Source organism: Trichomycterus rosablanca, chromosome 27 (genome assembly GCF_030014385.1).
Source record: "Trichomycterus rosablanca isolate fTriRos1 chromosome 27, fTriRos1.hap1, whole genome shotgun sequence".
Classification (NCBI taxonomy): domain Eukaryota; kingdom Metazoa; phylum Chordata; class Actinopteri; order Siluriformes; family Trichomycteridae; genus Trichomycterus; species Trichomycterus rosablanca.
In genome coordinates, this window is record NC_086014.1 from 13,830,479 (window position 1) to 13,849,028 (window position 18,550).

Genomic DNA, 18,550 nt, shown 5'->3' on the forward strand with positions numbered 1-18,550 from the left:
GTCACCGCATTCATATAGGTTTGCAGGAATAACAGTAACACAGTAAAGAATAAGCAATAAACTGCTTACAATAGTTACAAGTGCTATACACACAATTTAACATGATTCCATCCACTGTAAACAAAAACAATCAGCAGTATATTTATATCTCACTTACTACTGGCTACAGAGTTACAGGAAACAGGGTCGCTGGTGGAGCGTACGATCCTCGCCAGCTTCCGATATCTCCTGGCTTTCAGCGTGTGGGCTGAAGAGGATGAGGAATTCGGCACCAAGGAGGACGGGGACCAGATGCTGAAGCATAATCGGGTGCCCCGGGTTTGCCCCGAAGGAGATGGGCACGTCACTGAATTCTGAGTAGTCTCTAAGGCTCCAGAGTTTGAGGCACACGGCTGGATGTCAGGCGCTGAAGGAACAGGAGAGGTGACCTTCACACTGACCAGCTCTCTTGAGGCGGCGGAAGGCGAGGCTAAGCTTTCGTCCTGCTTAGGGGCATCGATTTTTTCAAGGGAGAGATTTACGGAGGCCTGAGCGAGGCATGCTCGAGATCGGGCGTGAGAGCGGGCGTTCTGATCCGGGCTGGTGCAGCTGGTACAGAGGGTTGTGTACAGAGACATGTCATAGCCCGGCACCTCCAGAGAGCACAGGTCCTCCGAGGAACAGCTCTGTTCAGGAACGTCTGCCGATTCGGAGACCATCAGCGACGTGCTGTCCACTGACGCTGGAGGAACAGGACACACAGAACACAAACGTAAATATATATCAAATCATTTGTGGATCAGCTGTTTTTTTTAATGACTGCACAAGACCAAATAGCCCAATTTATTTGTGAGGTCTATCAGTATGGTAAATACTTTCTACAGAAAAACTCAACTCAAGACAAAAAAGCATCAAAACAAGTCATAAATTATAAAGAAGCACTGACTTAGTTCAGCCCATTATAGAAAAATGTATAAAATGTATAATATGTCTCTAAAATTAGTCAAACCATCCAAACTCAAACTAGTTTGTCAACAAACTGGGAGGGTTTGAACAGCTACTGTGAGACCAACTGTCAGTCATTGTCACTGTCTGACATCCAGTTCCAAAACCATTGAAAGCAGTAATATAAAATTGGCTTTGTCGTGCAGCTGTAACAGCCTACACTCCACTTGCAAGGTTTGACACAAAACTTTGGAAACTGTCTGTGGGAATTTGTGTTAATTCAGTCAAAAAAATTTTCTTTGAAAATGTTCTGTTACTGGCTTAGATTTGTTTGTTGAGGTCAGGGTTCTGTGAGTTCTCTTCACCAGGGCTTTTCAATCTCAATTATTTACGCGGGGGTTCCAAGTACTTTTGGCCATATACATTTACCTTCGTAAGTGTAAGGAAGTAATCAGTGTACGTTACTGTCATCCTCTGTGTACGAGCTAGCAGTCTTATCCCTAATGGATGAAGACTAAGTCTCAGTCTGATTAAATCTTACCCTGAGCGCTGAGGCCTGTTGCTGCATTTCTCTCACACATGCTTGATTCTGTGGCCTGCTGCTCCAAACCGGTGCTGATCTGAAACAAAACAAAGATTTTCACATGTTAATCACATACAGGCTGCAGTAAGTTTACAGCACAAAGCTTTATAGTTGCCAAGTAAAAAATACTTCATTACTGTACCTAAATACAATTGGGTATTTGTACTTAAAGCAAAATAAAATGACTCATTTTCTCTGATGAATCTTAACAGACAACTTTGTTATCTAGTAAATGAGGAAAAATATTATTGGGAAGGGTTTTCAGACTGCGATAAGGTGCTGTATCCCAAACCACATGCTATCCTATTAAAAAGTATGCACCACTTGCTGCACTTCGGATTTATGTTTACATTTACCGCATTTAACTGATGCTCTTACATAACAGCTTTGGGTTTTCTTCAATGAGCTGTTTTTCCTTCTTCTAGTAAACAGGCAACATTAAAGAACACAAATCTGTTACACCCTGCTGGAACACGCAAGTGAATCTTCAGTCCCTGTTTAAAGACAGCAAAAGAATCAAATGTTCGGACAGTCGGGTGATAGTACAGACAACAGCCTTGAGATTCCTTAAGACAAACCAGGCGACAACAAAAGAGTGACTAGAGGAGGGTTACAGCCGTCTAATCTTGAGATAACAAAAACTGAACAATAGAGAGAACTGGCGATGGCACGTTCAAGAATTTAGAACAGGGGAATGATCCAGGTCTGTAAGAGAGAAAAATTGTTTGCCTTATTTTGAAGCTGTATGTGTGGAACCAAATGTTAGAGAGAAGTTAATTGTACAACGATTTTCATGTCTGCTTTTATAAAAGAGAAAAATAACATCCCTGAACATCCACAGGAGGTGAAACCCGCAGAAAACAAAACCTGCCACTGAACTGTAACGTCTAGTAGTAATACTAGTGTTTTAGAATAATATTGGCAGCAACCGACCAACAGGGGGCAGTGTGTAACTTCATACCAGCTTTAGGTGTTTCAGGCTTTTTTTTTTCTGTAAAAGAATTGCTCCAGTACCATGAGGCATTGCGAGTATCCTTTAAATTTACTTTCCATTAATTCATTTGTCACATGCTTTTCTCTAAAAGGAATCAAAAGTGAAAAAGCAGAAGACAATCCAGGGTTAAAGCTTTTAAAGGAGCGGAGAATAAAGTGCTACTGTGTGTATATAGACACTCTATATGGACGAAAGTATTTGGACATCCTTTCTAATTACCCAGTTTAGACATTTCAAAATGTCTATCAAAATAAAATCAACTATGTGAAATAAATGAGACGCCTACAAATATGTGGCAACACTTTCCCTTTCCTTGAGTATGACAGTTCCCTGTGTGCACAAAGCAAGCTCAATAAAGATGTGGTTTGATTGGATTAGTTTTGTGTGGAGAGACTTTACAGAGCCCTGACCTTTAACCCTCTTGAAAACCACTGGTAACTCTGGCAAATCTGAAAAGGAGAAACCATGATATATACAGTAGAGCACCTTTCACCTGGAGCAAATTAACACTCACGAGGTGCCAGAGAAAATGCTATGTCCATCTTCTGCGCCTCCGTGCCCCCTCTGTCGGCCAAAACGGCAACACGACTGAAGGAATTCATAGAGCAGATGAGCCCCCTTACAATCCGAGTGTGAATCAATCCGTCTTTCTGAAATTGTTCTGCTAAACCTTTTGCCAGCCTATCAGCACACGGCAGAAAGCAACAGAATCTCTCAAAATAGAGCTTTTGTTCCTCAAAATTCTTTTTCTCGACGGTGATGCTCTTTCGTGACTCAGCTCGGCGCTCTCTTCGCTTGATATTAAGCCAACCGAGAGAAAAATCAGACAAATCATTGTCCGAAACGATCCGGCTTTGTACAGGAAAGCTCGCTCCTTTACCTCCTTTTCATTTTTTATTTCAATGGAATGTAATTCCTCCGGCTCGCTCGGCTTCAGAGCCATTCCGGCACAAATTATAACCCATTGCAAAATCCACTCGGATTAATTTTTTTCTCTTGGAGCCCCGAGCGCACAATAAGAGCGCTTGAGCGGTGAGGCATCTCACAGATGAATGTGAGTAATTGAAAAGGAGAAAGGTTTTTGCAGGATTGCATTTCTCACCGACGGTGTTCTCGTAAACAGTAATAAATAAGTAGGCGCGGCACGCCCGGGTGAACAAAGTTTAACCAGGTAATGCTAGTGATGTATTGGCGATTCAGGGCTTTGTCTCGGCGGCTTTCGCAGAAATAAAAGAGCCGTCATATTTTTAATGTGCCGTTTCAAGTGATATGAGCTTTGCCGCTCTTGAAGATTGGGCTGTCGGAGGTCAGCAATGAACGAGGTCAATCGGAGAGGGAAAGTTCTTAGTGTCTTTAATGAGCGCCATTTATTACAGACGACAATCTCTCTCTCTCACACAGATGCTGATAATAGAATCTCCTTCACACCTGAGCGAGCCATAAAAATACTGCAATTCTTTGCTGATTTGTTTTGGTTTTGTGAATACTGTGTGGTGTCTTTTGTTTTTTTTCCCTTTAATTAACAGACAGTCGCTTTAGCCAAGGATGGCCGAGAAAAGTGCATCCTTACTGTTGCATCCTAAGCCAAATACACTATATGAACATAAGTATTAGGACACACCCGCATTTTTCAATTGCTATCAGGTGTAATAAATCTCTACAGCATGCAGGAAGGTCAAGGGTCTGTCTTGGAATGAAGCGGAACATCGACTGAGGCTTCCCCAGCCGTACAAACACTATTTTGACTGAATGAGCACAAATTCCCATACACAGATATACTTCAAAGTTATGTTACTTAAATATTATGTAGTGTATCTTATTTCCCAGGGTCAGATAAACAGAAGGAAAATATAAAGCTGCAATTAAAGAGGCATTACTTACCTGACTGGAGGGGTTCTGACCCACCACTGACTCGTATGGTGGTGGCAGTTCTGATGGATACACGATTCCTGGACTGTTGATGGGGACTCCATATATGGCAGTGAATGGGGAGTGAGGGAAATCCAGATGTAAAACCCTGGTAGAAGAAAGAAAATCATTTTTACCCTGGTATTCTGTTCACTGGTGCAGAGTTCTGAGTTCCGTGTGTAACCGTACCTCTGTCCATCCAGCATGGGGGTGCAGGTGTATTCTGGAGGGTAGTAGGGTGGAGGGGGTATGGGCGGAATGAACTCGTCGAAGTCCAGTGTCTGGTGAAGGATGGTGCCACGAGGGGTCAGGCAGTCGGCATTCAGTGCCCGCGCTCTGTGTGGCATGAACTGGAACCGACCGACAAAAAAACATTTCAATCAGTTCTGAAGACATCAAAGAATTTGCAGATTTACAACGTTATTAATAGAATTGTGTTTTTGAAAAGGAGGGAAAACTAAAATAGCACCTTCCTGAATCACAGCTGGTAACAGCTGGAAATACTGCTAAGTTTTTATGTAAATATACAACATATGGACAAAAGTATTTGGACGCCAGACAATGCAGTATTAAAATAGAGTGACCTCTACGTGATTGCTTTAGCTGTAACAACGGCCAGTCTTCTGAGAGGGCTTCTCACAAGACATGAAGGATGTCTGTGGGAATTTGTGCCCACGCACTCAAAAGTGCATCTGTATGGCTGGGCACTGATGTTGGTGTTCCAGATCATTCCAGAGCTGTTCAATGGGGCTGAGGTCAGGGCTCTGTGTCCCAATACCTGCAGTGCAGTGATGTGGACAGCACTGGACAGCATTGGGGTGAGAAGTGGCATATAAACTGTATTAGGGAATTGGAAATGACCAAATAGGGAGAAAAGGAGAGGAAGAATTTAGGACATTTGTATGTCAGCATCATGACTTCACAATGAAGACATGGTTTAGGGGGTCATCACGTGGTCAGCAATCTCTACTGGGTAGAAAAACCAGTATTTTAAGGTGGCTATTCTCTCGGGAAACCAAAGTATTGTGTTTTTACAGTACACAGATGACCACTGAACTGAACGCTGTTAGCAAACCACCGGTCACGTTTCTTTGCATTCATAAACATTTCGTACAATATTCAGCACGTCTATTATTATAGATACGTGAATCTGATGGGTGCGGAACCTCGTTCAACACGACTCTGTGATTTTGCTTTCACTCAAACGTATCGTAGCCGGCCTCTTAGCTGGTCCATCACGATCCAATCGGACAGGTTTAAGGAAAGGCCGGACAGTGATTGATGAGGTCAGTACCCGCCCAGCGTCACATACGCTTACCATCTGCAGTATATCAGCGGAGACCATCTGCATGCAGCACATAGCTGTGGCCAGAGCGCACACGATGGTGGAGATGACATTCAATCCACACACGCTAAACAACAGCTCCTGTAGTTAGAGAGAGACACACAGAGAGAGAGACACACAGAGAGAGACACACAGAGAGAGAGACACACAGAGAGAAAGAGACAAAGAGACAGAGACACACGGAGAGAGAGAGACAAAGAGAGAGAGAAACAGAGCAAGAAATGATTATGCAGGAAATAAAATCACAGCTTTAATGACACTATTTATTCTTCTTTATTGTTTTTAAAGTCATTGAGAAGCAGCAGTATGAAGTATTATGTTGGTTCATATACTTTCATATACAGACTTTGGAGTGTGACTGTGGGCATTCGGGGCCATTCAGTCAAATAGAGTCAGTCAGTCAGTGAGGTCAGGCACTGATGATGGAAGAGAAGAGAAGACCTGGCTGTTGAGCCGAGTAGCTTCACTGATGAACAATATTATTTGTTGTTTTTATTGTTTAGGGCCAAACGCTGAATGGAAGGGAATCTAATTATCTGACCATAAAGGCATTTGGTAGTTTGTCTTGTAAGCTGTTTCAATAACATAGTTGCATTATTGATGCATTTGTCAAATGCCCTGCAAGTGTCCTCTTTTTTAAAAACCAAAATATGGTCTCCCTAGTTCTGTACTAGCTTTATTTCAACAAAATCTGTTGCTAATGCTATAATGGAACTGTACTGAGTACTCGGCTAACATTACGTGTTTCAGGACAACTCCAAGCTTTAGTTTGGTCAGCCTGAAAACGAGTATTGATTTTTTTCTTCATCTCGTCGTGGGTCAAAAGTTTCAGTTCGGTGCAGAATGGTTTCTAACTGGCTGCGCTCACAATCTGGTCGAAAGTTGTTTATGTCCTTCTAGCAAAGTGCATTTTGTCCTTATCGGAGTATGACAGACTCATCAAATCTAATCCTCCTCAGTCTCTTCTTTATGACATATCATTACGAAATCCATGAAAGGGTGCTTGAAAATGCAGCGAGGGGAAACGTACAGAAGAGCCGAAAATATGGGCAGACGATCGTACACGCAACATGTTCAGTTTGTTAGTGAGATCAATTACAAATGAATGTTTTTATTAGAATAAAAGGCTAAATGTCCACTTCCACTTCTCCAAAAAGGAGGCATCAGACCTCAAAAAGGTGGTCATCAATTACCAAATACTGGTCACTTTCTTCGTTACGACACCCAGTGCTAGCTTTTAATAGCCTGTGATGTTAAAAAAGTTAGATGTTTGCTTCTGAGTCGTAGAGGACCATACAGAGGCTATTAAACTGCTCAGCTTCACCTCTGCACCCATAAAACGTGTAAAAATATTATGACATGTCCTGCATTTTTTGACCAATCGAGACCTTGTATTTATAGTAAATGCATCTGATGTGTCGCAGCAGTTTAACACACTGGCCCACCAGGCCTGACCGGGCTCATGGTATCAGTATCGCCTCTGGTTGAGGCGCTGGACATACAAACTAGTTCTGTGTGAACTACCTCAGCATGGGTCTGGGACCTGCACTGAGAGTGCACTGACAAGTGTGACGCCAGACTGGCCCAACATGTGTCCACTGTCTTTTAGTCCATCTGAGATGACCTTAAACCCAGGGAACTTGGTGACATTTGTACCTAATATGAATGTATGACTTTCTCGTTGCACAATAATTTCAGGCTGCGTTTCTGGATGCAGTGACGGGCCGTGTTAAATGACAACGGATTTTTCAAGCACTCCCGAGCCCCAGTGGTGATATTTATCACAGTAGAATGACGGTTTCTCATAAGGGGCATCTGGGGACTTGAATGTCACGCACATTCAACACTGGTTTCCAGCTTTGCATGTGTGTGTGTGTGTGGTCAAAGAGGAGGCAAAGCAGTTTCTCCAGCTTTCAAATGGGTTCCATTTCCTTTTCATCTGAACAATTACCATCAAACCACAGATTTAGACCACAACTGTCAAACCGTACAGTATTACACCAAGTTTCCATCTCAGTCAGCACCAGGTTTGTGCTACAAAGTGATATAAGTATCATTTATGTTATTTATCACTCATTTTGGCCTATAGCAGATTTGACACATTATTTAATGTGGGTGGTTTTTCTGTTTCAAATCTTGTGAGCGTAACAGCAATTTTCTCCTAATAAAAACCATACAACAATGAGCTACATGTGCAGTTTGACCCATTCTGCAGTTTTCTAGTCCTGGTTTTAGAATGACACGTTCAACAAGCATGTGGATGTTATGTTCGGGTGTCCACAGACTATACAGACTAAGCACGCAGGCTGCACATACTGTACATTATATGTGTTTCAGCCACAACATGTGCTAACAAGTGCCTCCAACTATGCAGTTTAGGGAAGGCCCTTTTCTGTTCCAGTATGACTGTGCCCCTGTGCACAAAACAAGCTCTGTAAAGACTATTTGAAACCTGTTTGAAACACCATATGACTAAAATTATCCAACTACAACTTCCAATTATTGAGTTTACTTTTTTTGCATTTGCTGCATTTTAGCAGACGCTTTTATCTAGAGCGACTTACAATTTGAGCAATTTAGGGTTAGGGGCCTTGCTCAAGGGCCCAACAGTGGCAACTTGGTGATGGTAGAGCTTAAACTGACAACCTTATGATTATTAGTCCAGCAAGATAACCACTGAGCTACCGCTGTCCTTTTTAGGGACCCTATTCAGCCTCACTCACAGCTAACAGGTGCATAAACAACAATTTATGCCTCCAACTTTGTAGCATCAGTTTAGGGAAGGCCCTTGTCTGCTGCATTATCAAATCCAGGTCCAAAACAACATGATTTGATGAGTTTGGTACAGAGCAATTCTAGTGGACTGTAAAGAGTCCTGGTCTCAAACTCACTGAATTGAAATGCACAGAATTCCTGCAGACATGTTCCAAATTATTGTGGAAAGCCTTTTATCAGATGAGTAAATGCTGTTATAGCTGCATAATGATGCCCATGGTTTTGGAATAAGACATTAAATAAGCTTATGGTGTCTGCATCGTTTTTTGGGCATGAAGTATAGTATAGTACCTCGGTGCCAAAAGGAGCACTCATCAGCCTGAGCATGGCTAAAGTGCTCAGACACTGCAAAATGAAAGCGAGTGCTAATTAGGACTGCATAACTAATGATTGCTCAGTCTCATTTGCATATCATTTTGCAGAAAGCGGCCGCGTAAGGCACCGAGACATTTCCAATAAGGCCAGAGCTCTTAAGAGCAGCATGTAATTTCCAGTCCATTAAACAGGCCTTGCACTAACTAAATGTCAGTCCTGATACAGTAGAGAGAGAGAGAGAGAGAGAGACCCAGAATCCCTCCATCACAAAGCCTTTCTTATCAACTAAACTCTCCATCAACTGGGCATCCGAGACAGTAAAAACGGAGCCAAATTCCAATACGCAAATCAAAATGTACTGGATCGGTCGAGGCCCGGGTTAACAACGTCAGTCTCTAGTACTGTTGGTCAGTACAGGTGGAAACTATGTTACTGTTGGGCCAAGGGGGACATGCAGGTGGTTGGGGTGGCAGAAGAGGAAGTTCAGGACAGGGTAAGATGGAGACGGATGATCCACTGTGGCGCCCCCTCACGGGAACAGCCCAAATAAAAAGAACAAGAAGAAATACTGCAGTAAATGCTTGTTAGTGCGTTTAGGTGGTGCAGCCATCTAATAAGCTAAATGACCACTGCAGAGTGCTGGAGCTCTTGAATTCGAACCTCAGTGATACTGCCAACACGGCTGTGCATCCAACAGACACAGCTGGCAGGACGCGCGTCCTGATATTGCAGAGTGAGATGTGGCCCTGGGTCAACAGGGGAAGTGCTTAAATTGAAATTGTTCAACCAATCACAAACTAGCTGCTATGGCATCACCACATTTGCCATCACCACATTTGCCATCACCACATTTGCCGGGCCTTTCATAGCAGTATAAGAGTTGCAGTATGTAATGTGGGTTACACTTGATAATATACAACTTGTTTTAAAGCTATTGAAGTTATTAAATATAAATCTGTTATTTTTATACATAAAAAAAGGCGTGTGCGGAGAAAGGAATGGAGTTATTATCAAACAGGAAATGTAACCGTTATCGGTACATGAAGTGAGGTGTTATCTTAACGTTAGCGTGCTGTGCTACCTCAATCCATTGGTTTTAATGGCAAGATGCTAAACGCGAAACCCGAAACCCATCGGAATCGCTGTCTAGGTAGCGGGTTCGAATAACCTGCCTTATAAGTCATTGACTTATTAGAATCCTCTCTACTGAGGCAGCTGCCTATGTAGACAGTAAGACAGCAAGGCAGCTCACTAGGTTTTCGAACACACCCAGTGTCAGTATAAGAGTTGTAGTATGTAATGTGGGTTACACTTGATAATATATAACTTGATTTAGGGCAATATGATGAATATTTTAAAAGCTATTGAAGTTCTTAAATAGAAATCTGTTGTTTTTATACATAAAAACAGGCATGTGGCACATAGCTGATGTTCCTGGGACTACATGGATGATGTTCCTGGGACCACATGGATGATGTTCCTGGGACCACATGGATGATGGTCCAGGGACTGCATAATATGCTAACTAGCTTACTGTGTCATTAAAGCTAAACTGTCAGTTCCAGAACTTTGCTGCTAAGTTAATATAAAATGGACTGCTTCTGGGTTAACAGTGAATCCTATATGATGTCTTTAAGTAAATATTAGGCATGATTTGCCTAAAACTGCGTAGGTCGGCTATCTATGCTAGCTATCTAGCTAGGTAATGGGTATGCAAGCTAAAAGATCCAGCAACTGTGTTACTTTCAGTATTTGAAAGACTGTTGGAAATCATTGTTCCAAGCAAAATTTTAACAGTGTGAAAGCATTCAATACATTTCTCAGATTTACCATTAGGTTAGCCAGCTAGCTTAACTAGCTAGCATAGCAAAAGCTATGAGAGATTAGCCAAGCCAAGGCTACAATATCTAAAATATTATTCTGTGTAAGCAAAAGCAGTAGTACTACATGTTGAAAGCATGTATAACAAGGAACTTCTAAAAGAAATATCTTACCTTCTGCAGGGGATTCAGTGCGTGGCACAGAGCTTCTCTGGTTGAGGGTAAAAATCGAAAAAAGAAAGGCCCGGCAAATGTGGTGATGGCAAATGTGGTGATGCTATAGCAGCTAGTTTGTGATCGGTTGAACACTTCCCCCCACATCTCACTCTGCAATATCAGGACGTGCCTGGGCACGACATCAAGGTCCTGTGGTGCATAGGCGTAGCGTGAGTCTGTGTATGCTGTACGGCTCTCTGTGAGAATCTCGCTGACAACTGCACACGTTATGGGGGGGCCTGTGCTAGTCGTGGGCTCTCCTCATCCAGCACCCACTCCCCACCAACATAGCTACTCATGCATGGACATTTGTCCCTAATTGTTTTGCTTCTGTCCATAAGTGATATCAGCGTAAGATTTAGATTTAGAGAAGCACGTCGCAGAAGGTGTAACTTCGGCCATGATCGTTCACGACTGTCTGGGGACGGCTTAGGGGTAAGGCGGAGGCCACGCACGCTATTAACACTATTGTATTGGAAGTGCTTAACGCAGCTTTAATGCGGCTGACAATATTAGTATGCGAGTGGGGACGTCTCTGAGGAAAATCGTGCTCCGCTAGCACATCTGCTAGACAGATGTAGGCACTCAGCGCAACAATAATATATAAAATAGACGCACTCGCCGGGACTTAAGGGAGAAAATGTAGATTAACACACACTATACAGCTAGAGACAGTAATATAGGGACTGTGAGGAGTAATACACTGTATGGACAAAAGTATTGGGACACACCTTCTAATTTGTTTCAGCCACATGTATTACTAACAGGAGTCATAAATCAATTATGTAAGAAAAATCATAGTCCTCCAACTTTGCAGAAACAGTTAAGGGAAGGCCCTTTTCTGTTTCAGCATGACTGCCCCCCGTGCACAAAGCAAGCTCTATAGAGACATGAAGAAAATCTGCACAGAGCCCTGACCTCAGCACCACTTAACAGCTCTGGAGTGCACAGATGTACTTTAAAGTCTTTAAAATGAGAAGCCTTCTCAGAAGAGCGGCTGCTGTTATAGCTGAAAAGATTATGTAAATTTGGAGAAAAAGGGAGAGAATGCGAACACGAAATTTGTACTCGCTGCTACGTAATAACAAACACGCGTTCCTACCTTCAGGCGTAGTCGTATGGTGTTGCAGTCCCTCAGCGGGTTGAGTTTGAGCGTCTCTCCCAGGTTGTTGCAGCTGGAGCTCTGGTGCTGAAGCGCACAGCAAACACACACCCCATCACTGTCGAACTTGATCTGGCAGAGAGACAGAAAATACACAAACACACACACATCATCGCTTGTCAGACTTATCTACAAGCCTGGCATCGAGACAGCTCACACATTAGCTGCTATCCATCATGCAGTACACCTGCTGAAGCCTCGTCTTCAACGACGTCAGATACAGATAAACATTACTCCACGCTGGCTTAGACACGAGTGCGCCAGCTGTGTTTCAGGCATTTTTTTTTACAGTTGTACAGTTAAGGCAGGGAGAACAAGGTGTCTCAGACTGACCCAGATTATATAAACGTGATGTGTGAACCTTTTAAGAGGGGGTTAATTGAGCTGAGCAAACGACTCCATTAATACGGCTGGAGTCTCCAAGGAGAGGCGTGTGGGAGGACTGGGGGAGAAAAAGATGGGAATGACAGGAAGTTTAAGACAATTCAGGAGATATGAGACTGAAAAGGCAAGTATATGGGAGAATAATAATAATACATAAATAATAATAATAATAATAATAATAAGAAGAAGAATAATAAACTGGTGATTGTATCCACCAGGAACCTGAACAGGATAAAGTGGTGGTAAAACACACAATGAATAATAATAATAATTAATAATTAATAATTTAATAATAATAATAATAACTATAATAATAATTAATAATAATGATGATGATGATGATGATGATGATGATGATGATGATGATGATGATGATAATAATAATAATAATAATAATAATAATAACAATAATGCCCTGTGATAGACTGGTCACCTATCCAGGGTGTTTCCTTCCTTTCGCCCAGTGAATTGTACCCACCACGACCCTGAATAGCCAATGAATGCATAATACTAATAATAATAATATGCCCTGTGGTGGACTGGCAATTGTACCCAACAGGAACCTGAATAGAATAAAGCACTGGTAAAACTGACAATGAATGAATGAATAATGATAATAATAATAATTATAACTATAATAATAATAATAATAAGAAGAAGAGTAAGAGGAACAAGAACAACAAAACTACAAATAAAAACACTTGGAGGCAGAACAGTAAACAGTAAAGTGAAGTAAAATGAAGTTAAGCCTTAAAGAAAAAGATGGCACGGAGCAGTCCCAAAGCAATTGTGGCAGTTCCAAAGATTAGGAGCGGTACCACTGAGACCCGGCGTCCACAGATGCGAGCCCTGCACAGGGGACCGTCAGGAGTCCAGTGCCAGAAAATATCGCCATGGTTAATGAAGCTGAGTTTGCACTTGATGCGCAGAGCCTCCTCCACCCTCCAGTGATGTGAACAGCCCAGAGGTTTGTATAAAGACCTGGACTGAAGGTAGATTGTATTACTGCACTAAGAAGGATCACATGGGTGTTTTTGAGAGTCGTTTTAGGATAAAACAGGAAAAAAACGACCTTTTTAGTTTTACATAATAAAGAAATGATCTGTTTCCTTAAAGATCGATGTCCTTGTCCTTGTGTGATGTATTTTATAGATTAATTCAATGTCAGACAATTTAAGACGAACAAAACAACTATGCACTTGGGAAGTTACATCCGACGTAAAATAATTACAGAAATTCCCTACAGCACAAACCTATCAAGCTGCTTAAATGATTATTTTGCCTAGCAGATACAAAAACTGAACTGATAAAATCTACAAACAGTTTATTCTCATATTAGTTAATTATTGTGGGCGCTCGGGTGGCGCAATGATAAAACTCATGGAGGAAGATGACAACCACTGAGTGAGTGTACAAGACGGCCAGAGCAGAAATAGAGCTACTGAACCACATGAAGTCCTGCAAGTTACATTACTTTGGGTGTTTGATGAGGCGACCACGTGACAACTTTGAAGGCGGTGTTATCACAGGACTTGAGGATGAACTCCCGAAGACGAAGGCCTAGAATAAGCTGGATCACATTGTCAGAACTACACAAGACAGAGGGCATTGGAGAAAGCAGACCTGTCTGTGCAGCCAACCATCACAAAGCAATGATGGCATAGTGACACGATGCCACTCTCCTAAAAATGTGATATTATTAGCAATATCTACAAAAAACTTATCATGAGCAGTCCAAAAAGTCCAAAAAGTCTTTAGACCATTCCAAGATTCACAAAATGCCACACCCTATTTTATACTGTCATATTTTTGACACAGTTCATCTTTTTATTGTATGTTGTTATTGTAAGAAAACATACTTTCAATAAATCTCACTCTACAGTATCAGTCAGAAAATTGGTTTGCCCTTTTGAGCTTTGTTTCTTCCTTATTTTGGTTGTTCTGGCCTTCCTTTCCTTGTCACCTTTGGCTTAGTAATTTTGAGTCTCGACCCAGTCAACAAATAAAACTAAACTTAATTAAATGACTACAGTACTGCGAGCGAGCTTTGAAATGTCAGCAGCAAATAAGGTCCTAGTTAAATTTAATTAAACTTTACAGCAGACAAATCCAGGTGATGTACGAGGCATAAATACGTCCTGACTGTGGGTAAAAAACTTGCTCTCTTAAACTGGAAATAAAGGCTTTATGTGTGTTTTAGGCAGATCAAAAATATAAATATTCATTTAATGTTGTTTTGTTAATGAAGGCTGATGACGTGACCGTCTTAAGGGTTGCAAAAGTCTGAGGCTAAGAGTAATAGGAGCTCGGGTTCAAACCTGGGACCCTGGAGCTGTGTGGCATTAACGCTACCTAGTGTGTCTAGATTCAAGAACGTGCTGAACATACACTATATGGACAAAAGTATCTGGACAGCTTACCATGAGCTTGTTGGACATTTCCATTTTCTATGTAATCTATGAGACGAGTGGGAATTTGTGCCCATTTAGTCAAAAATGACAGCATTTGTATGACTGGGCACTAATGTTGGACAAGAAAGCCTCAGATGAAGTTCCGGTTCATTCCAAAGCTGTTGAGTGGGGCTGAGGCAGGACGCTGGAGTTTCTTGCTCTGTGCACAGGGACACAGTCATGCTGGAACAGGGAGGGGCCTTCCCCAAACTGTTGCTGAAAAATTGGGAGCATCTCATTTCCTTTCTATCATTGATTTATTACAGCTGTCAGCAATTGTTGTTGCTGAAACACATTAATTTAATCATTTGAGGGGGTGTCCCAATACTTTTCTCCATATAGTGTAGCATTGATCCCCTGATTGGTCCATTGACTCGCACCAGGCCAGCGCTGCCCCAATAACAGCCCTGATGAATTCAACAATATGGATCACACAAAAGCTCCTGGCTGGAGGCTCATGCTGTGTCTGCAGCAATAATAATCGCTTTTATGATTCTATTCGGATCACACAATAGGTGGCACACGGGGGGCATTGTGCCTTTCACTGCCAGCATCCATCACTATTAAAACAAGCTGGTCTCTATAATCCGCTGTAATTTTGTACTTTACAAAAATGGACGGCGATATTATAGCACTTTGGGTGGCATTTCAGCTCCGCGAAACGTTGAGATGAATAAAATAAGCTTTTCTTTATTATGTTATTAATGACGCATTATTAGAATGTTGTTACAGAGCTTGCTTGGTCCACAGGCACACAATCATGTGGGACCTTCCCTAAAGTGTAGCTGCAAAGCTGGAAGCATATATATATATATATACAGTATATACTCCCCCTATGTGTACGCTTAATAAGCCGAGCTGACAGTGAGGCCACATAATGAGCTGGAAATGGAAAAAGAAATGAGATTTAGTATCGTATATTGTGTAAGGTGAGGCCGGGTCAGTCTGTTCTGCCCCTGTGGTTTTGTAAGCTTTTGGGCTTTCTCACCAGTTGGCAGTCCTCCAGAGAGTTGACCAGCTGGGCATTCTGACAGGATAGGATGGCACCGGCCAGGTTCAACATCACGCAGACTGCAGACAGCAGCATGAAGAAGGTAATCTGAAAAAAGAGAGAGAAAAAGGGGTCAGTCACATAGATAAAGTCACCTTTATTATCTAGTGGGTAGAGCTTTGGGCTATCAGTCGGAAGATTGCTGGTTTAAATCCAGGCTCTGCTATGCAGTCACTGTTGGACCCTTGAGCAAGGCCCTCAACCCAGTACAATGGCTGTGTAGACACGTGTAGATGTACATATATATCACTATTAAAGCTGTTATTCTTCTTTATAGGTAGGTAAACACATTCAAATACACCCAGACTTATTAAAATGAGTATTATGATGCATTATTAAACCCCAAACATCACCAACTGAAGGTCAGCGCTATTTGATTGGTTAAATAGGTCATGTGACTGATAATTCTACAAATCAATAAGGACAGATTCCCTTTTAACAAACAATCTGAACCCCTAATCTCAGGACACAGAGTGCAAGCGAAAGTCTCGTCTAGGCTTTTTGTCTCATTGCTCTTGACAAGTTACCTCTCTTACAATTCCCAAGCAGACCAGCGTCCAGCAACCAGCGTCCAGCACACACTCAGTGACTTACAGCCGGCTAGAGAAACCAACCTCTCCTTAATTCCCTGCTCCACATCCCATTCGTGAAGGCTCCGTCCAATTTGATAGATCTCGAGGGTCATCGTTTTTCTGCTCTCTCCTGCACCCAGACGCCCTGAACTCCAGATCCTTCACTTTTTACTCTCACCATTAAAAACAATCCCTTTTTTATATGGCTGACACTTCAGCGGAATGAATCACGGCGAAACAACCACTGAGAACGTTTCCGGCTCCTTTAAATAACACTTCGGGTGTAATAGAAGGGGGTCTAAAGCTGTCGCGCCGTAGAAAGGGACCGGCCTTCGAGAAACATCTGCGTGATTTAATACTGCAGTATTCATACTGATGAGACATTAACCCTGCGACGCGAGTGATGAAAGATAGAGCGAACCAGTGAGAATGACAGGAAGACAAGAAAAATGACGCGCTGCCGCCGGGAGCCAAGGACGAAAATCGAAAAGACAAAGATGAGGATGGAAAAGGAATGTCAGTGTAGAGGGAAACGCAGGCCGCGTGGGACGGAAAATGAGAGCGGCATTCCAGACGGACAAGCAAATAATGGTAAAGGTTCAGGATGGGTTTTAGGCTTTAATGTGGTCTGATCTTCTTCCACATCATGATGATCACATTACGATTATTAAATTGGGGTCAGAATTAAAAAGCATGGGAATTTATTTGCATAATGACCGGTCTATCTGACCAATGTTTTCAGTAGAGCGTAGGCACTCTTTAGGTCATGCTACAGTATCTACAGCGTAAGTGTGTACAGCATACTTTTTCCCTGCTTCCTGTCTATTGGTTGTCACATGTCGGATGATTGATGGACCAACAATGACATCATCCTAAGTGAAGCCATAAAACGCTGACGTCAAAGGCTAATATATGGCCGACTGCACCGTCTCGCTTGCACTGTCAGTACACTTCTATATTCGATTATTTTCTTGTATTATTTTTCGATTTATTGTTTTTTTTATGATTACAGGCTGGCAAGGTTCAGGGGCAGCCCCTTGGTTCTCCTCCCGGCATGCTTCACAGCTACAACGACACTCCTGTGTGCATCTCTGCAATACAAACTACTTTAGTTTCATGTTTTAGAGTTTTTCTTTTTCTAGACAAGTTCTAGAGGTGTCTGCAAGCTTGCATCAATTCTCCAGTAATATGTGTTGTACTCTAGGTTTAATCTTTGCAGAATTCCTCTCCCTAGGTAGAGCAGTCACAGTATTACATTTCTTCTATTTATGAACAACATGCATCATTGTGGACTGATAAACAGCCGGGCATTTAGAAAAATTATAATTTTTTTGCCTCTTCCAGCATCGTGGATATAAAGATTTTATCTTTTAAGATTCAGCAAAATTAGTTTTTGTCTGGACAGGCGAAGATTTGTATGAACTGATCTTTAAGCTTTCTCATATAAAAACCCAAATTTCAAGTCTTACCTCATCTTTCATCAGACGAGAAAAGTAGAAATGTTTGCGTGTGACCACATTTTATGAGTAAACAACACAAAAATCCACATTACATCGATTTAAGAGGTGAAAAATTTAATTATGAAGCTGATATGAAGCTTCCTTAGGGGCCCGAAAGTCCTAGTGAGGATTACTTACAGGAAACAAACCCGTGATAAACTTCCTGTGCGCTGTATGCGTCATCGTTACAGAGATTATATGCGGTGACGTTTATAGACGAACCACTGCACCGTGAGTAACCTGATATTTTAAAAGGTGACAGAGACCAGTCACAAACACACACACACACACACACGGGTCCACGACACACACTTACAAAAAACCTGCAAAAACAGATCAGATTCTGTTACTGTGACCTAAATGATCTGAGGTCTTTTTCAGTGTAAGGAAACATAAGCTCAGCTCAGACACAATTACTAACAGGTGGAATAAATCAGTTATATAAAGGAAATTATATGCTTCCAGGTTTGTAGTTTAGGGAAGGCCCTTTTCTAAACTATAGTGTCCTGCACAGAGCCCTGGATTGGGTGAAACAGGGGGGAAATGAACAAA

General features: G+C 42.0%; 1 protein-coding gene across 2 annotated transcripts in view; it reads right to left on the reverse strand.

Annotated features, from left to right (window-relative positions):
* The window catches only part of fam189a1 (family with sequence similarity 189 member A1), a 71,637-nt gene that overhangs the window by 1,797 nt on the left and 51,290 nt on the right, over nt 1-18,550 (reverse strand). For both annotated transcript variants that reach the window (XM_062989680.1, XM_062989679.1), the window contains exons 3-9: nt 15,865-15,975; nt 11,983-12,114; nt 5,728-5,835; nt 4,599-4,759; nt 4,383-4,518; nt 1,466-1,544; nt 158-721 (exon numbers count right to left, since the gene is read on the reverse strand). In XM_062989680.1, the coding sequence (XP_062845750.1) occupies nt 158-721; nt 1,466-1,544; nt 4,383-4,518; nt 4,599-4,759; nt 5,728-5,835; nt 11,983-12,114; nt 15,865-15,975 (1,291 nt within the window). The remainder of the gene's footprint in view (nt 1-157; nt 722-1,465; nt 1,545-4,382; nt 4,519-4,598; nt 4,760-5,727; nt 5,836-11,982; nt 12,115-15,864; nt 15,976-18,550) is intronic.